The sequence below is a fragment of the Salvia miltiorrhiza genome, chromosome 3 (genome assembly GCF_028751815.1).
Source record: "Salvia miltiorrhiza cultivar Shanhuang (shh) chromosome 3, IMPLAD_Smil_shh, whole genome shotgun sequence".
Lineage (NCBI taxonomy): Eukaryota > Viridiplantae > Streptophyta > Magnoliopsida > Lamiales > Lamiaceae > Salvia > Salvia miltiorrhiza.
The window spans coordinates 53361688-53384494 of record NC_080389.1 but is presented as its reverse complement, the minus strand read 5'-3'; the positions used below and the strand labels follow the sequence as shown (position 1 = coordinate 53384494).

At 34.4% G+C, this 22807-nt stretch overlaps 2 protein-coding genes across 4 annotated transcripts; both read left to right on the top strand.

Moving 5' to 3' along the window:
- Positions 1–5984: 5984 nt before the first annotated feature.
- LOC131014371 (uncharacterized) lies at positions 5985–9410 on the top strand. 2 transcript variants are annotated; one of them, XM_057942330.1, is made up of 6 exons: positions 5985–6436; positions 6533–6688; positions 7284–7358; positions 7496–7621; positions 7759–7842; positions 9156–9410. In XM_057942330.1, exons 1-6 carry the CDS (start codon positions 6340–6342, stop codon positions 9230–9232), a joined length of 615 nt encoding a protein of 204 aa, XP_057798313.1. In that variant the 5' UTR covers positions 5985–6339; the 3' UTR covers positions 9233–9410. The 2 variants fall into 2 exon arrangements, with proteins under 2 accessions (XP_057798313.1, XP_057798312.1); XM_057942329.1 differs by having other exon boundaries at positions 6207–6436; positions 7759–9410.
- A 4621-nt stretch (positions 9411–14031) lies between these two features.
- LOC131014369 (actin-related protein 2/3 complex subunit 2A) lies at positions 14032–21712 on the top strand. Of its 2 annotated transcripts, none has more exons than XM_057942328.1 (10): positions 14032–14232; positions 15141–15207; positions 15421–15628; positions 16717–16886; positions 17187–17264; positions 17803–17935; positions 18013–18104; positions 19887–19943; positions 21158–21229; positions 21308–21712. In XM_057942328.1, the coding sequence occupies exons 1-10, from the start codon at positions 14216–14218 to the stop codon at positions 21341–21343; spliced, it is 930 nt and encodes a 309-aa protein (XP_057798311.1). In that variant the 5' UTR covers positions 14032–14215; the 3' UTR covers positions 21344–21712. The 2 variants fall into 2 exon arrangements, with proteins under 2 accessions (XP_057798311.1, XP_057798310.1); XM_057942327.1 differs by lacking the exon at positions 14032–14232 and adding an exon at positions 14416–14562.
- Positions 21713–22807: the final 1095 nt, after the last annotated feature.

Here is a 22807-nt window from a genome sequence, read left to right as displayed (position 1 = left end):
GAATCAAACTAAACTCGACTCTTTAGAATAAGGTTTCTAGGGCCAGAGCGAACGAACCGCTCTGATACCACTCTGTCACATCCCATTATCCCAATGACGGGTTAACAGGGGTTATGACTTGGGGTGAACAATAAGAAATGGAAATGGACAATTACTTAACATTAAAGTATATGGAAATGTCACTCATAGATAAAATGCTAGGATCATATATGATTATTTGGATACTTATAAAACATACACATAAATGAGAACTGATTAAGGTGGGTTACCCAATAACACGTATAACAACTTCATAACATAGAGCTATCCTAATCAAAGTGTTTTGCAGCGGAAAACGTGTGAGATATACATATGAAGATGTATACTCAAGGTTACATTTCTTGAAATGTCAAAGGAACACCCGCTCAACATCATTCCATTCCATCAGCTGCTCAACCTGCACATTTAGAAATACATGCAGGGCTGAGTATAAAAATACTCAGTGGGCATAGCCGAAAATACATTCATGCATAACATATATATAAATTGAACTGCCATAACAGTAACACACAGGGGTTTTCTTGAAAGACCTGCGCTTACTAAAACATTTCTTTCATTTTCATAAAGTCGATCGGCCGATCATTTTCCTTCATATGATCCATATCTGTTCCTTTCTATCACGCGCCGGGAAGGAGGCCTCCTTACCACGGACGCCAAGACCGGTCGCAAGCGACTCGCGGTCTCCATGAGTGTACACGTTAACCCTAGCTAGCGACCTTTGTCTAGCATAGGATCCCAATTGGATTTCCTTTAAAGTTGGCGAACCAACACAGATAGGATACATATAAAAACATAAACATTTTTGGCAGTCAATCATTTCATTTCATAAACATTTCATTTTCATTTCATAAGAGTCATTTATCATTTGGGCATAATAATAAACTGAAATTAACAGTTAAAATCATCTCATGCATATATTCGTATAAGAGGCCTACGACACGCAGGGGATCTCTATATACGTATAGTAAAAGTAATGCCCACCTGGATAGGCAAAGCCTGAAGATCATAATCACATAAACTCGTCTTGGGAAAGCAGCGCTAATCCCCTTGGTTCATAAAGCCTACAAGAAATTCTATTCTTAATAGGTCTCGTGAAGCTAACTTAAGTCATGGTGTAGTGCTTAACATTCTATTATTCACTTAGCCGGGTTTTCAAAATTTAATGAATAAATAATTAAAAACATTTCTCTTGAGTTAAGAACACCAACAATATTCTTACTCGACTTTCTTTAATAATTGGAATTATAATTAAAACCAATTAAATATTTTTATTGTAAAATAAATGCAATTTCATGTCATGCTTAACATATAATAAGTAATTTACTTAAAATATGCACATAATAATAATATAATATTATTATGCAAATAATTCTTTAAAATAATTAATCAAACTAATATGATAGTCTAATTAAATAAAATGGTAGAGTCCCTTAAATGAAAATCTGCACAGCCCAAGTTAATTAAACAATAATAGGGCCCATCTTTTAAATAACTGAATTAAGGCCCAGCATTTTTTTTTTTAAATAAAAAGGGCCCAAGTGATAAATAAATTAAAAACCCTACTGATAAATAAATTAAAAACCGGCCCACACAGAAGCCCAATAGCCCAACTAACTCGGCCCAAAACTCAAAACCTAGCCCAACACCTTCTTTTCTTCTTCTTCACCCCACGCTGACTCCACCTTCACTCTCAAATCTCTCTCTCACGGTTCCTCAATCCATCTCACTCTCTCTCTCACTTTTCACGCCAGAAATCCGCCGCCACCAGAGCTCGCCGGAGCAACGGCGACAGCCACTCACCCCTCGGTTCTCACCTCTGGACTCGACACACACACACACGGTGACGACCGCACACAGCCGCCGCACCCTCATTTTTCTCTCCGTCCGTGGCCGAGCGACAGCGGCAGAGCCGCCGGGCCCTGGCCTCCCTCTCTAAAACTCCCGGCGACAGCAACCCGTGTCTGCCGTCGTTCCCGCTCAAGCCCTCAGCAACCCCGAGGTCCCTAATCGGCCGCCTCTACTTCTCCCTCTTCCTCTGAACAGGACAACGGCGGAGTCGCCGACCTAGCCTCCCTGGAACCATCGACCCATCATTCCGGCGACAGCAGCCGAGCTGCCATCTCCAGCACCCTCCTCGAATCTCCGACTGCCGCCGCCCGGAGATCAGGCGACGTCGCCTCCTCTCGCTCTCAGTTCATCTCTCTCTACCCTCTGCTCACTCCGACCGGAGGATAACAGTGGCGTCAAGCAACCGCCTCCGCCTCCCTGACTCCGACCGACAGCAGCAGTCCGTCTACCGCCGGCCGCTTCTCGTTCAGCCAACCAGACACACACACCAAAATCATAGTTTCCCTTATTTCTTTCTTTCTTAACAGTGAAAGTCGAGTTCTTGAAATCAACCGAGCTTTTATTTAAAAGCATAAACATATATAATATTTATGTACGTTGTTCTTATTGAAATACACACACATACAGATTGCATACTTAGTGATTCTAAGTTTGGTTGTTTGCAAAGCATGAGTTTTTGATTTGCTAGCAAAATAGCTATGTATGCGTTTCCATCTCTATTCATCTGTATATCGAGATGTTGCTAAACTGGTTTTGATAATTTGGGAAAAATCTGAAGTTCTAAAGAAAATGCTGTAATATAATCGTTTCAAGGAGGAGTAGAAACCTGATAAATTATTCGGATGGCTGTTGTGCTGCAACTGAGCTTTTCTCACGAGAGAGAAGGTTGTAATTTGTTAAAGATGGAGTGGAATACTAACATGAAATGGTTTCAGTAGTGCTTGAATAGGTAGATGAGTGTTTTGATATTTTAATTAAAGGGGCATAGTTGGTGGAGAGTAGTGGGTGTGTGTTAGGTGAGGGAGAGAAGTAGGTGGGAATAAAATAAAAAGTCTTCCGGGTTGTACTATGAAAACTGTAATAATCGTTCAGTGTTCGCTTAAATAAATAGTTCGTGAAAATATTTGATAGCTAAATTAAATAAATATGCAATGCATATAAATTCAATAACTAAATTTACAAATGTTTTTGTAAATCATATTTATTTTTGTTGGAATTAAAAATAAATTCATTTTCTTTATATCCGGCGTGAATCATCTTACTTCTAAATTTCGAAAATAAATTCTAAATTTAACTCAGGGAAACGGGGTATTACACACTAGGCCTGATATGGCTCATGCAATAAGTGTAGCTAGCAGATATATGTTTGATCATGGAAAGGCTCATTGACATGCTCTGAAGTAGATCCTAATGTATCTAAAAAGCACTACTAGATATGGAATTCTATTCAGAGATGATGACATCTATTGAGGTGATGTTCTTGTTGGATTTTGTGATTCGGATTATGCTGCAAATGTTGATACAAGGAAGTCTCAATCAAGATATGTTTTCAACTTATTTGGATCAACAATAAACTGGAAGTCTTCACTACAATCTGTTGTGGCATTTAAAAAAGAGTATTTGATTGAGAGGTATTATCAAAGATTTTGTGATTGAGCAACAATCAATTGTGATTAACTATGATAACCAGAGTGCATTACATTTTGCCAAACATCAAGTGTTTCATGAAAGATCTAAACACATAGATGTGAGGTTGCACTTCGTAAGAGATGAAATTGACAAAGGTGTTGTCAAAGTGATTAAGGTTCATATATACTGAGCATAATGTTGTTGATATGCTCACTAAATCTTTACTAGCTGCTAAGTTCAATTACTGCTTGGAGTTGGTGAATGTTTTTTCTCAGTGAGGAGATGGAAATTTGCCCTGCAATGTGGTATATTTGGAGGGGAAGCTGTTGATTGGTGTTGACAGGGCCAATCCTGAGGTTGGGCGAGCGAGGCCGGGCGACAGTCCAGGGCCCCAAAAATTTAAGGGCTCAAATTTTTAAATATATTTCATTAGTTATAGGCCTTATGTGTACTCAAAAATAGTCGGTTTATTGATTTTGGACCCAACAAAATTTATTGTCAAATACTATTAAATCATTAACTATCCAAGCAGATAAGATCTCGTCTCCTTCAACATATTTCTTGAAAAAAAAAAAAACTCTTAATCTTCTCCAAATCGTTGGCCAGTTTCTCAAATAAGAATGGAGAGGGTAGTCTCTACAATTCATTGTTCTTACCATTGAATCATGAATAAGGAACCACAATTATTCTTTTATACCAATTTATTTCTTGATTATCGTCTTAATTGTCCCAAAAAAAATCACATTGCAATTTTCAAATTCCCATGGTATGACCATTTTGGAACTCCCCAAAAAAAGTCACCAAAACTTAAAATTGTTGAAAATGTATTTGAGATTGTCAATGTCCCAAAAGAGATTGAATGGTTTGACAATATTATGTATCAAAAAAGAGATTTTAGATAACATAGATTTAAACGATGATATTGATGATTTTGCAAACAAAAATGCTAGGCGAAGTCAATTTTTTATAAGTAATGGTCATTTTATCTTTTTCAGTATCTTCGTACGATAATAAATTAGGGGCCCATTTTTATAATTTCGCGCAAGGCCTCCCTTTTATCAGGACCGGGCCTGGGTGTTTTGTTTTATTTTCTACACACCGAAGGTAGAGATTTGTTAAAATATTGATGGTGTAAAAAGGATTATTCAGAGGTCTTATTTGCAATTATATAGGGAGAGTCGGAGGAGCTGGGAATAAGCCATGCATTTACAGTTATAACAAAATGCATGCATGAGCTTTTCAGCACGAATGCTTGGTTAGATCCGTTGGTGATCGAAGACCAAGATATGAACTTCTAATTAATTCTAAGTTCATTTTATTCATTGATTTTCTTCTATACAGTTTGATGTATCAATTAACATAGAGTGAGTTCAGAAAAACACAAGAGAGTTGCATACATGAGAGATTTGAGTGAGTTCTTGATGCGATTTAAAAGCTACTGTTGCAGTCGTTCTTGATTCAATAAACGTTATAGCGTTGACTCTCCCGTGGATGTAGATATTCGGATCAAATCACATAAAACTTTGGTGTGTTATTGCTTTAAGTTCTTTACATAGTTGCTATTCTTGTTCGTGGATTAAGAACTGATTCATCAGTTCACAATGACAAGAATGAATAGTAAAATTACTTTTAAATTATGTTTAGATGATTACAAATATAGGGTTGGGATCTATGAAGAAGTAACTATATTTCGTTCTGAATAAGTCAATAAATTTACCGAATAAATCACGCGACCGCACGAATAGTTATTTTACTGAATAAACACGTACATTTTTCGTTCATGCGCTCGCGTGATTTATTCAGTAAATGTATTGAGTTATTCAGCCTTCGTTGTTTCCTTCTACATTTAGCATTCTTCATTGATCCCTTCCCTTACAAATATATACATTTTTTACGAGCTTGAGTAACTGAACCATGGCCTTAATAATTTTGATTAATTAATTGATATTAAAAAAAAACAATCACTAATTAATTACAGAATGTGAATAATTAGAAACTCACGTATTTTTATATTTATATGATTTATAATATTTATTGTATATTTATATTTTTGTGAATATATAATTAGAAACTTTGTATAAACTCAGTAATCATTAATAACTTTATGAGTCTTAAATATACTAACACACAAATGAAACCCCAGCCATAATATTGTGATCATCTAGAAGATAATTATAGGATCAAATTTAGACGACCACATTTTTTTTTTTGGAGAAAACTAATAAATAAAGTACAATTAATTCTAACTTGTCTTGGCATTGTCTTCCTTGCCACGGTATCTAATTAAGCCGACCTTCTCGATCTTTTTCTCTTTCAATGAATTCGTATTAATTACTATGTATTTAGTATTTCCTTTTCAGATGCTTCTACTTGGAAATAAACGGCAGCTTCCCATATCTGACTTTTTGCACCAACTACGCTTCCAAAGTCAATATATATTTATCAAGACGGAAGCTTAAATCAAATTAAATATTAATTAAAGCAAGGGTGAAAAGTTAAAATTACTTCTCTAAACAACAGTTTTTGGTAATCTAATGACCCTGTCAACTATTAATAAGTTGTAGAAGCGCGCCATTCACAAATTAAACGCGCAGAAAAGACCCAAGGGATTGTAATGTTTGAAATTCGAATCGTGTTTAATTAAGTCGGAGCAGCAGAAGCTTCTCTAGAGAAAGAGTCAATCTATTTTTTTTTATTTTTTTTTTTCTAATTAAGTTGACACACGCATTCATTCTTGTATGTGAATATATATATATACTGCAATACTAACAATTACTTGTACCACTACTACTACTACTACTCTTGAAGTCTTTAATTAGAGATATGGCAGTCTCATATTTGGGAGTTTTTGTGGCAATTTCGCTGGTTTTGGCAGCAAAAGGAGATAACCATGTTCCTCCTAGTCTAGCTCCTTTTTTCGGTGCGAATTAATCCAATCTGGTGTTACTGTTTTATTCATTCATATATATATTTGTGAGATGCATGATATATATAAAATATATTGGTGTGGATGCAGATGATTTATGTAAAGAGGTGGAATGTGGAAAGGGAAGTTGCGAGGCAGCTCCAGGCTCTCCTTTCAGCTTCAAGTGCAATTGCGACCAAGGATGGAAGCGTACCCGTCTTGAGGATGAAGACGACTTAGAATTCCTTCCCTGCATCATTCCCAACTGTACTCTCTCTCTCTCTCTCTCATTTCAACTATTGAAATTTCAAAATTTTCCTCAATTTCACTTCTGTGTTCAGTTTTAATTTACAACTGTTAATTAGGATCGTGCCCAATTAGGATTTTATATATAATACAATATTTTTCTGTTTTATTTTTGTAATAATAAATTTAGTGATAAGATACAAGTATCTATTATATCAAAAGTGTGCATAGATAACTTAATTCGGTCATGTATTTTCCAATGTAATAATATGTGATCAGCTATAATCGTTTGAATTCTTAATAGAACTCTGTTAAGCACATGGCAGCGAATTATTAGACTTTTAATGGAAGACAACTTATTTTAAGAAAAATAAATACTAATAACGTAGAACTCTTTTTAAGAAAAAAAAAACGTTCATAAGTTTCATGCATTGCCAAATATTTATTGTGGATTTTTGGACTGGAGTTAGTATTTAGCGCGTATAAATATAATATTCAGTTCACCATATTATGTTATTGTTAATTGTTAATTATTGTTTTAATATTATGAGAATTTATATTTGTTATTTTCGATGTGCAATGAATAAACCTTAATCCGTTGATTAAATACGTACAGGCGACGTTGATTACTCGTGTATGCCAGCGGCCCCTCCACTCCCAGCAGTACCCCACAACTTATCCGTCTTTGATCGTAATTCACCTATGCTTACTCTTTTCCTGAATTATTTGATAGCTGAATTTAATTAAAATATGAGATGTGTGATTATAATGATTTTATTAAATCTCTTTATTGCTAATAGTCGTACATGATTGGTGATCATTCTTTAGCTTGCTATTGGGTCTACTGTGGAGAAGGAACATGCACGAAAAATGAAACACGTTCCCACACGTGTCAATGCGATTCTGGCTACTCCAATCTCCTCAACGTTTCTGCCTTTCCATGTTACAATGATTGTAAGATTATTTTGTCACTAATTGGCGTTATTTTTTCTAATACTATACTATAGTATTTAACAAGAATTAATAGTTCTCCCTGCAATAATTATTTGATTGCACGCCTCAATTAAATATGTTCTTACGGTTTTAATTAGGTGCTATTGGGTCGAACTCGTGTGAAAGGCTTGGGCTGAAAGCTGCTAGTGCTACTTCAAATCCAAATGATGACCATAACCAAGGTACGAGAAATTTAGTACTCACCCGTCCACAAAGATTGTGTTTATTACTATTTTTATCTATCTATAAAAGTTATGTGTTTTCCTTATTTAGAAACATCTTTTATAGTATTTTAAAGTCCATTCACACTCAATATTTACAAAATACTCACCATTTACTTTTACAAATTGGTGAGCCCAATACTATTATTTTAACACTAAAATCACATATTTCAGCTTTTTTATTAAAACTCATGCCCTTCACTCCACCACACACTCTTTGTGGACGGAGGGAGTAAAATTTTCAGAAATACTTTTTAAGAAAATATATTATAAGGATACATTTCGATCTATTTGGATGCTTGGTGCATCTATCTTAATTAAATTCTAGTTATGACTAATAAATCTAAAAAAGTACTAAGTTCTAATCAAAACTCAAATTAACCCTCAATTAATTCACCCAACCAGTGCTTGCATTGTAGTCAACGATTTGTAGCGATTTGCAATTTAATTTATAACAAATCTATGCACCACATTGTGGCCACCCAAAAACTAGTATAATAAGAAAAATCTTGATTTACTTAATTTATTTTTTTTTAAATAAAAATAGGATTTAGTTATTTTATTATATTCTCTACATTGTACTTATTTTTATAATTTTTTTTTGCATTTTTTATTTTTTAATAAAAATAAAAAAAATTACCAAAAAATTGCAAAAACTTAACTACAATATAGAGAATATGATAAAATAACTAAATCTTATTTTATTTTTAAAAAAAAGTTAAATAAATTAAATTATTTTCTATTTAGATCAATTGTGGATGACCACAATATAGTTGTTTAGCATTAATTAATCTTTAATTTATTGTGAAATTCGACCTCGAATTATTCCTATTTAATATTCATCCATAAATGTTAAAAATAAGAATGTGTGATAATTGGTGGATCAAATTTCAGCCTTCGTTTATCATGTACTATAAGCTTGTTTCCCCCAAAAGAATAAACATTAATATGGATTTAATTGATTTGAAACGGATTTTACGTAAATTCTGAGATACAAATGTTTGTTGTTTTGTACTTATTTTATGGGACATATACTTTTCAAATTAGATAAAATTTATACTAATTAAGTATTTTTATTCTAATTATTAAAATTTCTCCGAACTTACCCTTTCAAACTATATGAATCAAAAGATCTTAATACATTTCAAAATTTTAATTTTATTTTGAAATATTCTAAAGTAAACAATAAATTAATTTATACAAGTTAATATTAAACATCCCCTTCAACAATGAATTGAAATGTCCCATATAATTATTTGGTTTTATACTTGCAGCTATAGCATTCTCTATGGGGAGGTTCAACTGGATGGCAGTCTTACTTGCAACTGCTGCCGTGGCTTTCTGGAAATAAGGGGTCGTGTCGTCACATTGTATTCCGTATTTATTCACATTAATTTCATGAATTTTATTTTATTCTGATATAATTTAGATTATTTGTTTAAATAATAAGAACGGCATGTATTGTAGTCAGCTCATTGATGTACAAAATATATAAATACTTCTTGTTTTTTATGTACTTATTTCAAACATACCACCTCCGTCCTAATTTTTAGTATACATTTGAGAATGATATGAGTTTTAATAGAGTGGTTGGATGCATTGTGAGTGAAATAAAAGTCCCACATTTTATATTAATGTTAAAATAATTAAAGTAGAGTAAGAATTCCACCTATTTTTACTAAAAATAGAATTGGATACCAAAATATGAGACGGATAAATCTCCCTACTTCATGACATCTTAGAGCATCTCCAATTGGGGTGTTATCACCCCGGATCGATCCGGCGAAATCATCACACCGCGCGTTGGATAGTCGCGGCGGTGCGACGTTGATACGTTGCTTCAACTCGGGACGATGGGGAAGAAAGGTCTGGGCCTGTATTACATGCGTGCTTAAAATGAAGAAAAAAAGAAGAAGAGGAAATTGGGGAAAGAGAGTTGCAAGGGAAATAGGGGAAAGAGAAGGGGGGAGGTTCGGGTGGGGAAGAAAGAAGAAAAAAGGGAAAGGATGAGGGGGGGGGGGGGGTTGGTGGGGTAGGTAGGGGTTTTAATTTTATTTTTTTTAATTTTATTTTAATTTTTGTTCTTTTTTCTTATAAAAAAATTCTAGTAATTTTTTTAAAATTTCCACCTAATTTTTAATTTTGTAATATTAGGATTTTAAATTTTTCGTAAAAATTTTTGGTTATTTAAATTATGTATTTTTTTAATTATTCAAGTTATGTAATTTTTATTTTAATGTAATGTTTAATTTTAATTTCAATGAAAAATTAAACATTTTAACATAAAAGTGTAGAAATTGAAATTTTGGTGGAAATGAGGATTTTAGCACCAATGTAAGAACTATGCATTGGAGGGGGAGGTGCTTAAGGTGGGGACCTCCATTATAGCACCAACTTAAGCACCTCCCATTGGAGATGCTCTTATAATCTCTTCATACACACTTTTATTAAAGGGAAAATAGCACCAAAATCCTTGTGGTTTCGCGAAATTCACATATTTCCCTTGACCTTCAAAAGGTAGTGATTAAATCCTTAACCTTTGCTCCGATTCTCGTTTTTCTCTTAAATTTGATCGGCCCTTAAATTATGATGATATGGCTGTCAGAAATCCACGTAGGATTAAATTTTCGGCAAAGCAAACGACATAGTTTAAGTGATCACGTAAAACGACGTAGTTTTATATCTAATTAGGGGATTTAATGAAATCCAATTCAAAAAGTTAGGGCAAACTTAAATTCATTTTGAAATTAGGGTTCTTGAGACCAAAAATACCCAATCCATGTCTTCGTCTTCATCATCCCGCCGGAGCTTCAGCCATGAGGGTCGAGTAAAATGTGGCCATGGACTCCCAGCTTCAATGTATGTATCACACACCGGAGCGGCGATTTTATACATATCCTCGTCCTTCGGTAAGTTTTCGATTTTGAGAATTATTGTTTTACTCTTTTGGAAATAGTGGAATGATTGTCTTGGAATGTTCATGTAGTCGAATGATTGTGGATTGTGGACTTGGATTGATCCTGAGCTGTCTCCATACAATAAGAAAGCCTTCAATACCTTGAAGCTTCGAATGAGGAATGAATTACTAGAAACTGAGTAGTATGGTGGAGAGGATGAATCTGAGTCGAAGGCCATGATGAAAGAACTTCAAGCAGAGCTCAATCAAATGGCATTGAAGATGAAGCACATGTATAGATTGATTGTTGCGTTTATAGTTTTCTTTGTTGTTTTCATTGCACTCAAATGAAGGTGAATTGTGTCACCATGGATCCTTATTAGCATTGGAATGAAATGCAAATTTGCACTTTTGTTGAAATCTTTCCTGGCTTGATATCTAATTATGAAATTGAACTCCATTCAACTGAAATTAAAATTATGAATACAAGAAGTGATACAAATGATTCCAAATTATGCGAAATCAACTTCATTCAACAGAAACTGTCTTTACAAACAAACTGTCAACTAAGGATAAAATCATTCCAAAAGTGTTCTAGCATAAAGTAAACTAACTGAGATAGTTTTTACAAAAAAGAAAACATTGCCAAACACAAAATTTTCAAGCCTTCAACAAAAACCCACAGATTCCAGCCTTCTAGCTTTCCATATTATTTGGTCCAGCTGTGCTCTCTTGAGTTTGAGGAATTTGTGTAGTAGATGAATTGCCTTTGCTTGTTGAACCTCCAGCCCTCTTGACATGAGTCAGTCCACTTTGTTGTGGTGACTGATTTATTGAGGAATCAACAGAGAGTTAACATTATCATTGAGTATCATTATAGAGTTTAATTGGAGAATTTAAAGCATCTCACCCTGTAATAGATATTTCCAGAGCCTGCAACATAGCAACCTACACCTTGTTTTGCCACATTCCTCTCCCTCGCCACTATCCCAGCCTTAGTATTGCCCCCCTTGCCACGACCTCTTCCTCTTCCTCTTCCCCTTCTCCTCCATCTTCCTCTTGTTTGAGAACTTCTCTATGCTCTTATTATAACTCTCCTCCCTTGGTTGTGTTCTTGTTTAAGTGTTTGTAACACTCCCCTCATTAGCAACATTTCTAGTCCTTGGCCTTCCAGGCTTGCCCTACATGCATAACATTTCTAGTCGTGTTCTGTTCTTACCTCATCATCAATCAACTCAAAAATATTGGGCCTATTTGCTAACCTTTTTCTAGACTGGACATATTCTTCATCATCTAAAACTAACTTATCATCTAATAAACCATCAAACACATCATCATCATCAGAACCCTCTATAGAAGGGGTGTAGTCACTATCCTCTTCACTCACATCTTCATCTCTCTGATCATCCCTTCCCTCTAAACTCCCATGCCCATCTCTTCCCTCTTCTTCTCCCTGATCATCCATTTTCTCTAAACTCCCTTGCCCATCTCTTCCCTCCACTTTTGCCTCATCATTTCTACCCTATACACCCTGAACTTCCACCTCCAAGTCCCTATCATTACCTAAATCAATATCATCCCCATCATCTGCCATCTCCCCACCCTCAATATAGACAGTTAATACTCTTTTCTTAGGTTCTAAAGTACCCAAAAGTTCCATTACCTGCCTATCTGAATTTATAGTCTTATAGGTATTAGTTCCCTCTAGTCTCCACCAAATATCTGCCCATTTTGTGTAGTCTAGTTGTTCTATGATTTCAGTTAAATAAAAATAGCCAAATAAATCAGGATCAAGATGAGACCTCCAATCAACCACACCACTAACATAAATATCAACCCCATTAACTGGTTCAAACCGACCCCTATGACGCACAAACAAAGAAAATACATCACTGTAACAAGCAAAACAATAAACCATAAATCAACAACAAAACATCGACAACATGCATTACAAAAGATAACTCTAACTACACTTACATGCAATACATTAGTTACTATCAACTACAACAAAAAATCAAATAAAAAATACCATCTTTCAGTAAGCACTTACGGATTAGACATCGCTGGTGACGATGAAGACAGTTGGAACACTTCAAAACGGTGAGAAGGCACCTTTCTTCTTCCCCAGACAACGATGGCAGAGAATGGGTATGAAGCGGCTGTTGGTGTTTTTTACCTTTCAAAGTTTTATCTTTTACAATCTAATTACAATGGGGTTATTTAATTCGTGGAGAAAACGACGACATTTTGGTGCTAATTTAATGACTCGGCACAAGCCTTGCCACATAGGTGACATGTCAATGCAATTAGTTGCCGGAAAATGTCATTAAGGAAAAATTAAGCATCAGAGCAAAGGTTAAGGATTTAATCACTACCTATTGAAGGTCAAGGGAAATATGCGAATTTCGCGAAACCACAAGGATTTTGGTGCTATTTCCCCTTTATTAAATCACCTTCATTTGCAATAATTCTTCATTTTATATAGTACTCCATCCGTTCCAACTTTTAATATCCATTTGAGAGTGACACGGATTTTAATAAAATGGATGAGTGTGTTGTGAGTGGAATAAGGGTCCCACCTTTTATGTGAGTGTAAAAATAATTAAAGTGGAGCAAGTTTCCTAAAAAAAGGTTTTAAGATAACTGGAACAGAGGGAGTATTATTTTCGTCCTTCCACAAAAATGATAGTCTTTCAATTTTTTAGATACTCCTTTTTATATTTTAAATTTGGTTCCCACACAATATTTACAAAAAATAATTATTTTACACATCTCTATACTATTTATTAAAACACGTTCAAATCACACTACAAATTTCGTGGAGGAAGATAGTATTAATTTTTAATGTTATTCTTAAAAAATATCCCAAACTTTAATATCATGTTAACTTTTTAGCTCGTATATGATTATTATAAAAATAATTTGTACTTATCTCTGATTGAGTTTTACACATCTAAACACCTGACTAGCTAAATTTTGATCGTCTGACTTAATTTTAGCTATTTGAATTCGATATATTTGTATTTATGATCTGATGAGTGGCTGGAAATTTGATTTGGGCTATAAATAATTATAAATTTAAACTAAAAAATCACCATTATATCAAAATTCAAGCTATTATTTAAGAATAACTCTCAATTTTAAATTAGTGAAACTTTTTTTATTCACTTCCTTCTTTGTCAATTTTCGCACCATAAACACAAAAATAAATTATGTATAAAAATGACGTGAATATAAAACGTTAAAACCATAATTTACTAGATGAAATTCTAACATTTCAGAATACATTAGTTCTAAATTAACAATTTTAGGTTATTTGGTTGTGCAGAATTGTTTTTCAGAATTTTAGTTGTAAACTTTTGTGGGAGCTATCATCAACACTTCCACCTCTGCCCCCCCGAGGAGGAGGAGAGGAGGTTGTAAGCGAGACACACCCGAATGCCCATTCGATGGAGGTACACGTTTTTACTTCTTTCTCCGCGTTTAATCCAATTCAACATGTTCTTGTGGAGATGAAATTCAGCTCACACATTTGTTTGATTTCTTGTGGGATTGCGTGTATTAAGCTAGTCTCTCATGTCACGATTATTTCCTGACCTTTTCTTAACATAATTGTATTTGATCATTTTTCATTTCAGCATAAAACCTTTGAATAATTGAGATCCGTGTGTGTTTTCAAACTGTCTCACCTCACAAAGGATTGGGATTAGCTGTTACAAATCGATGATCCTGTTGCAGTCGCCCTGCAGATATCTCCTGCAAGTCTTATCTACTCGGGTTCAGAAGTATGTTTTAATATTTTTCCCCATCATGGTTCAGATTGATTCTATTTTTTTGCCCCTTCATCTGTACCATTTTTGAGTTCCATCGTTGGTCACACCTATTCAGTTGTGGACTGGTTTATTAGTTACCCTTAGTTTTCATTTTACTTGGAGGAATAGAATGCTATCTACTTCTATGATGAGATATTTTAGCGGTGCCCAGGTGATGTCATAGTAATTTCTGATAAAACCTTAGGTGTTTTAGAAGTTATCCATTCCGGATTACATGTATATTAAACCATGGACAATTACGCAATACGGATCCAGTTACTCTGGTTAATTCATACCGGGTATTCCTTCGGAACTAAACTAGCACTTATAGATATTGCGCCTTATTAAGTCATTCTGATATCTTATTTACACTTCTTCACTACTTTGATTGTTGGTGATATTAACGTGCGAATGCCATTCTGTTGTGTTGCATGGGGTCAAATCTTTAACTTTGTTACTAAAAATGTTGTTCTGGAATATTGTACAAATGTAACACCACTGCACTATCAAGATACTTATTTATTTCTCCGCTCTTGTTATATTGTTTTCAGTCTTGATAAAGGAGTTGAACTAGACTGCCAGTGGGTTGAGTTTGATGATGTCCGCTACCATATTCAGGTGATGCATATATGTTTAGATGTTTTTTTAAAAAATTATTGTCTTCATCTACAAAATCTACTGGTAAAACCTGCTTCTATCACCTTTATGTTTCTAGATTCATTTGATAATTATATATCTTGTTTGGATGGCTATATTTCATCTCTTTATATAATGCATTATAGACCTGTAGTTTTTCCATATTGATTTCCTTTTCTTATTTTTTCCTTGCAGGCAACTGTGAAAAATCCAAATCTCCTCCTACTATCACTATCTTTACCCGCACCACCTCCTGAAACTGTATTTTTTGGAGGACTTCCTCAAGGAGCTATAGAAGCTATAAAGGCAGCATATGGTGTGGTTCTACAAGTTCTTGATCCCCCAAGGGATGGTTATAATCTTACAGTGAAATTGAACCTGTCCAAGCTTCCTCCAGATGAAGGTCTAGTGAGTTTCCTTTTTAGAGATCATTCATTATGCTTCCATATAGCGAACCTTATTCATTTGGAACCTGTTGTTTGCTCTCTTTGGAGTTGTTTCCATTTTGTTTGTTTTGGGTATTCCATCTCTTAACTTTTTAACATGTCATATACTATAGTTTAAGCACTTCCTATAGATGTGGTCCTTTATCTTTAGGTATTAAGATCATATGTTTCCTAAGATTTGGTAGTAGCTGAAAACTTTGCTCGACTAGCTCACACAAAGTTGGAAAGGAGTCCCGTGTGGGATTGCTTTCGTACATATAAATGTTTTTTTGATAATCTATTAAAACCAAATAGACAATATTGTACTTATTTCAGGTTTTTACTTGAATCTTTCTATTGCTTCGTTATACTATCAGGCCTTACCTCTGAAGCTAAGCCATAAAAGTGCAGGTCTAGTTGGGCAATTTTGAATCGTTCATTTTAAATGGAACTCGTATTAGTTATTAAGCTACAATGATGAGACAGCAGAGCTTGAGACATACATAAAGATTGGTGAACTCCTAGAACCTCTTTGCAAGTGTAGATGCAATTTAAGAAAAATAATTTCCAAATGCAAATGTTAATTTCTCATCTAGAGTTGGGCCCTCTACTGTTAGAGTTGGACTGGAATGAATGATTATATACTTTTTGAAATTTTCATGTTTTCCCTATTTTGACCAACTCCTTATTTCATGTTCTGGCCGAAGGGTCACTAGATGTGCGCTAATTATCTAAAGAGCTGTTATTATTTTTTTTTTTTGATAAATTTACAATATTAAATAAAGAAATTAAAAGGCCGCGCCACAGGAGACTCGAACCCAAGACCTTTGGCCTTAGTCATTAACCCCTTACCTCTTGGCCAACACACGCACACAAGAGCTGTTATTTTGTTTCAGTTACTGTGCATCATAACCATTCTATACCTTTCTTGAATATTGATATCTAAGGGTAGACCTTGAATTTTGATTAATATTGGTGATCACATATTCATAATTGCTAGTGTACTGCACTTTTAAATTTGTACACTGGGTTTTTTTATTTGATGTGTGTGCTAAATTTTCTGCAGAGCATAAGCAAGCATTCCTGATAAAGATCGCTTCTATAAGAGAACTAGTACAGGGTGCACCACTGAGAGCAGTATTTAAGCAACTAGTCTCCAGGGGTGTAAAGTCTGACTTAAACAAGATTATTTCACTTGTGCATCGGCCAAATGAATCATTTTTTGTTTTCCCTCAGGTCAATTTTCTGAAACTTTTTTGATTCCATTGTTTTGCTCAGTTGAAGAGCATATTTGATGATTGTCAGTTTTAGCTCATTGTCATGGATACTTCTGCAATTTTCGGTTTGACCTCAATTTGATACACTTGTTTATCTGCACATGTTTCAGTTACAAATACATTGATTACCAAAATATGCAATTTAAAACCATTATTGGAGCTATCTTAAGAGCTGTTTCAACTTGTATGATATTTAGGTGCTTAAATGTAATGATATATATGGTAGAAAAGACCTGAGTAGCATGTGAATCTTTTGCAGGCAGATAAGGTGACTGTGATTTTCCCAATGCGATTCAAGGATTCCATAGATACTGTTCTTGCGACTTCTTTCCTTCAGGTACATGGTTTGAATTACTGGGAATATATTCTTCCATGCATTTTTCCTACTTTCGCCTTTTTTGCTTTCTTCTTACTGTCAACGTGCACCTTTTCCGCTGGCCTTGCAATGATTAATGATTCGAACAGAACTGGCTCCATACAAACTCTTGATGTCAATCTAGAACCTTTGTTTTTCTTTGCTTTTTAAGTTGATCATTGGTTGAAAAGTTGTTGCATTTTTAAATAGAGGTTTGTGCCTAACTAATATTCTAGTACACTGCTATATGTCAAGGGCACAAAAGTACGGAAATCTTCTGCTTTTATTTGGACTGCTATGGAGTTTTCATTTTTTATGTTTGTGTTACCACAATATCGATTTTTCATTTTCATTTTGGATAGGAAAGTGTTTCTTGATGTACCTTTTCTATATTATGTTTGGGTGTGTGTTTTAAACGCTTTGTTGCTTGATTGGACAATATCCCCTCAAGAAGGCTCCCATGCTAGCTACATTAGCAATTAAGTTCTTGCTGCTCTCCTATAATTTAACAAACATTCAGGAATTTGTGGAAGCAAGGAGAACTGCTGGACTTAACAATGCCCCTCCTTGTCTGTGGTCCTCTTCTCCCCCTAAGGAGTTGGAAGGTTCTCCAGATGAGGCATTAGCAGCAAATGCCGGATTTGTCAGCTTTGGTAATTTCAGAGTTATGAGTTGATATTTATTCTAATTATCTGTTAATGGGGAGCTCATACATCTACCTGATGAACAGTTATTTTTCCTCGCCATGTGGAAGGCAGAAAGCTGGATAGAACTGTTTGGAGTTTATCAACATTTCATGCTTATGTCAGCTATCATGTCAAGGTGAGAATCTAAGCATCCCACCAGTTCTAAGTAATTACTAATTATGAGGTCGCTTAGTTGCTTATGACTATCCATGCTAGAGGAGACTATATTTTCTGCTAAAAGGGGAGGGCCCAATAAGAAAATCTTACACAGGAACTCCAATAAAATCGAATAAAAAATTGAGTGGATGGGTTTTGAAACCTCGACGGGCATATTAGCTAGGTGGTTAAATGAACTATTGTGGTAACTCACACACACAGCTACTTCAGAAAGAAGTTTTCTTTTTCTCCCGTCTTTTTTGAAATATTTATTTATAGAAATTTGAACCAACTGTTCCCTGATATCAGAAGTTGATGTCAAAGAGAAAGTTATTATCTTATTAGTGCAAAACATCAAAGGACAATGGGTGAGAAAATAGTTATCTGAAGCATGTTTCTTGAATTGTTGGATATTCTGCCTGTTTACATCTTTTTCTCATTGGGTGTCCTGTCTTTTGCCCGATAGCAATATACTAGAGTTAATAATAATGATAATAATATGATCTCCAAAACTCTTCAATAAGATTTTTGTTCTGCTGTTAGCCTGTTACAAATTGGTGTTGTCACGTACTGCCTATCTCCATTCCTTGGATTACTGAGTATTTTGAGGTGTGTCATCATAATCTTTAGCCTTCTTTCTGCATGGCTAACCAGATTTTCATCACTACCTCATTCTCTTCTTAATACTGTTGATTCTCCACTTGACTCCTGCAGCTTTGTTGTCAAGTCATGATGTTCTCCTTTAGACTCTAGTCCAGGAGAATGATAGTCTCCTTGATAAGTTAAAAAATAATCATAATTCAATCTGAAACCTTCCCTTTGTAATTTCAATATTTTCGTGTAAATTTGGTGCAGCCAAACATATGACCTAGAATTCCCTTTGAAGCCTAGATATAGATAGTGGGAAATGCACATGTCTCCGCCCAAAAGGTTACCAATTTCCTATTCCCAAATTTTCTGCATCTTTAGCAGAATGCTCCTCTAGGGCACTTAGTTTTCATCTTCTTATTTCAGAGACAATCATCATAGAACACGTCCATAAGGGCTTATGATTTAGTTTTATTCTTGCATATTGTGATCTTCAGTCCTAGTGAATAATAATGCTCGTAAGTATTGATGATATTAATAATTAGGATATGTGTCTTTTAGTGGTCTAATTTGAAGCCCATGGCTGTAAAAGAAGCTCCATGTAACTAAAAAAATATCATGGGGGTAAAAGTGGTTAACGATGCAGTAACTTCACCATAGGCTCCATATCAACCTCTGTATTGAATCCAATACCAACTGAAATTTTCATGGATTGATACTGAAAGATATCACTTGTGTTCGTCCTAATTGTTTGGTATGGGGTTGGACATGATTTCAATATTAATTTGACAGTTATAAACATCCACATTTTCCATTAATATTGCATACTTAGTATTTAATTTATGAATGAAATGTGTTATAGACGATGGAAACTAACCTAAATTGTATTTATTTTAAGTTCTATGGAGCATGAAGGTAAGTCTTTAGCCACTTTTCTGAATGTAATTTGCCAAAAAGAAATTTTGCTTGAGATTAAGAAAAACAAATAGCTAGGAGGACATGATAGACCGAAGAACTACTTATGAGGGTTGCCAGTGGCCTAACCATTGGATATTGTTGATAGTTCTTAAAAATTTTGTCCACAGAATATGCATGAGAGAATGACCCTGTAGAATGTGCTTTATACTTTTGAAGCAATTTGGTCTTACCATGCAATGTCTGCCTGTTTATGCAGTGTTCAGAAGGTTTCATGCACACAAGGATGAGACGTCGGGTGGAGACATTGATAGAGGTTAGTACTGTTATTTTGCTTCATGATTTGTCCTAGCTTGAGGGAGTTGCATGCATCATTAATTTACTGTATTCAGCATTGTGTAAATATACAGGAGATGTTAACCTTGTAATCTCTACCTGAAAAAGTGTTGGCATGTAATGGTCCTAGATGACCTGTTTAGGCTCTGTTCCCTGTACTTGGTCTCCATCTACCAAATTATGCCCTCAATTTAGATATGACAACCTCTGTCTGCTGTGACCTTAAGTGCTTTTTGTTGGAGTGAGTTCTAATGTTGAGCAGTAGTACTGTATGATTAAATTATTATTTATAAGAGCAGAAGTAGTTGTTCTTGATTAACGCTGGCTACTACATTACCAAATTTCCATCTATTTGAGCTGGATTAATAGCTGGAGACTTGAAAAAACTGTAAAGTTCTGGGGTTTAACTAAGTTGAATTTTAACAAATTAATCTGTTTTCAAAGGAAACTAATGAAAAAATTAATATGCTGTAGCTTAAGTAAGTTTCAAGATTTATCTGTGATTGTTATGGTGATTAAAATTAATGTTAATCATTGATTAAAATTAATGTTAATCATGCTTTGGCTTATAGGAATTCAGTAGATGATCAATGTTCAGTGGCCTGCTTGCTTGTTGAGGGTCGGAACTTGTTCCTGTGTAGGTAGAGCCCAATTATGATCAAGTCCTCTATTCCCGTGTAGGTAAAGTAGTCCACTATGAATGCTATGGACCAGATGGCTGAGTTTGTCGAGGGGGGATGTGGCTCGGGCATTAGTAGGTCTGGAGTCTGGACGCTTAGCATGAAAGAGCCTTATCTGGTAGCTTTCCAATTGAACCACGAAGGGGGAGGGACGTACTAACTCTTTGACTAAGAATTATTTGGGCGTAAATTCAGGAATTCATGGTCGATTACTTGATCCACCTGGGCTAGGATTAGCATCAACTTACAAAGATCACATGCTTACCAGAACAAAGGAAACATGTTTTAAAACTTGAGTGTAGTTGCATCTTGCATCACGTTCACACTGTTAAGGTAGTTAACCACGTCGGACTAACATTGTTTTCTTTCGTTGCTTCTTGTTTGCTTCAATATTCAATAGAAATGTTCTTTGGCGCAGCTGCCAAAACTCCTGTCGCTTTTGTTTCTTTAGTTTGCATCTCAATTAGCCTCTTACCTCCTAACTTTGGACCTGAAAAACTTTGTTTGTGATTAGGCTCTAGATCGTGCCAAACCAGATTCAGAGAAAGCCAAGAAGATTGAACAGAATAGATCCTTCAAACGACTGGTACGACGTGGGGCACATATATAATCCACCCTGATTTTTTGTTCAGTAGTGTGCTTACTGAGTATTGTATTTATGCAGAGTATCAAGGACGGCCGAAACAACAACTCAAAGTGAGATCTGCTCAGCCTGAGAGAAGGTGTATGTTACCGAATGGGGCAAGGCGATCTCTGCTCGCGATAATTCATCCAACTCATGAAGCACCTGTTGTTTGTATACCATACAAGTTTTGCCTTTAACAAATGGGATGATAAATTTCTTGCCTTGATTTGTAAATCCATCAAAATGAATATGTTTCCTACTTGGCCTCTCTCACCAAATGGTATTTCTCTCAACTTGCTTTCAAGCTCTAACTGTGAAAAACTCCGTTTTTTCTTCTCTTTTTTATTTTCTGTTGTATATTGCTGAGGAAGTTAAGATCGATGGATGGTTTGTTACAATTTGTTTTTTAGAGAATTAAATTAAAAAACTTCTCTTTTCCTTTTCTTTGGCAATTGATCAGTAGAATTCATAATTTTATTTCGATGACGACGTGTATGTATTCTTGCATGTATTATGGTTACTACTTGTGTCTATAAGCTGAGTTATGCACATTTTTTTTGATAAATTAATAATTAAATATATAACTTTAAAGATCGAGTTATGATGGACTCAAATCTAAAATATTTGATCTTAAATATTAATCACTCTATCGCTAGATCAACATAATAGTTATATACAAATTTTAGTTTTAATTTAGTCAATGGTAGACTGTAGCCATCTATTTAATACTCCCTCCGTCCACGAAATGAGTACCCATATTTCCTTTTTCGTCCGTCCACGAAATGAGTACCCATTTCCCTTTTTGGCAAGTGTACCCCACACATCTCTTTAATTAATACACTCAAAAAGTGGGACCATTAAACTATTCACACTACACTCCATACATTTCTTAAAACCCGTGCCGTCCACAAATGGGTACTCATTTCGTGGACGGAGGGAGTATAAAAGGGAAGTATTTATCTCCAAAATTTTCTCTTTCTTCTCAATTTTTTACACGAAAATTTCTCTCTTTTTTTTTTCTTTTAAAAAAAGTTTTTTTTGTTAACTTTGATTTATGAAAAAAAAAATTCAATATGAATATTAAATTAAAGATTACGAGAAAATTTGATATAAAATTATAAAGAAAATGAATTAGAAATGAATAAGTTATGATCATTTAATGTGTCAAAATTAATTTTTGTTTTCTCTCATTTATCTATAATGTTGAACATCATACTATTTTTCTATTTTATTTTTGTTCGTTGATGAAAAAATAAGTACGATGTCATTTGTTTTCCTTTCAAAAAATTCAGATGATTGTTTAATTATAATTATTTTAAATTTTAAATATTTTTAATTATAGTAGTTTTTAATGCAATTAAGGAGCATGAAATTTGTATTCATTTAATATAAATTTGAAAAAAAAAAGTTATATTTCTTAAATTTATAATTTAAAATATCATATAGATTTAATTAATTATGTATACGAATTACTTATTTATTTATATAAACATCTTTATTGTTATATTTTTTTTATATTTGATGAGGAGTAATATGTGC

Coding starts and splice junctions, on each gene's coding strand:
- LOC131014371 (XM_057942329.1), top strand. CDS start 6,340: ATGGCAGTCTCATATTTGGGAGTTTTTGTGGCAATTTCGCTGGTTTTG. Junction 6,437..6,532: donor TAGTCTAGCTCCTTTTTTCG/GTGCGAATTAAT, acceptor GTGTGGATGCAG/ATGATTTATGTAAAGAGGTG. Junction 6,689..7,283: donor TCCCTGCATCATTCCCAACT/GTACTCTCTCTC, acceptor AAATACGTACAG/GCGACGTTGATTACTCGTGT.
- LOC131014369 (XM_057942327.1), top strand. CDS start 14,501: ATGATCCTGTTGCAGTCGCCCTGCAGATATCTCCTGCAAGTCTTATCT. Junction 14,563..15,140: donor TTATCTACTCGGGTTCAGAA/GTATGTTTTAAT, acceptor TATTGTTTTCAG/TCTTGATAAAGGAGTTGAAC. Junction 16,887..17,186: donor CATTTTTTGTTTTCCCTCAG/GTCAATTTTCTG, acceptor AATCTTTTGCAG/GCAGATAAGGTGACTGTGAT.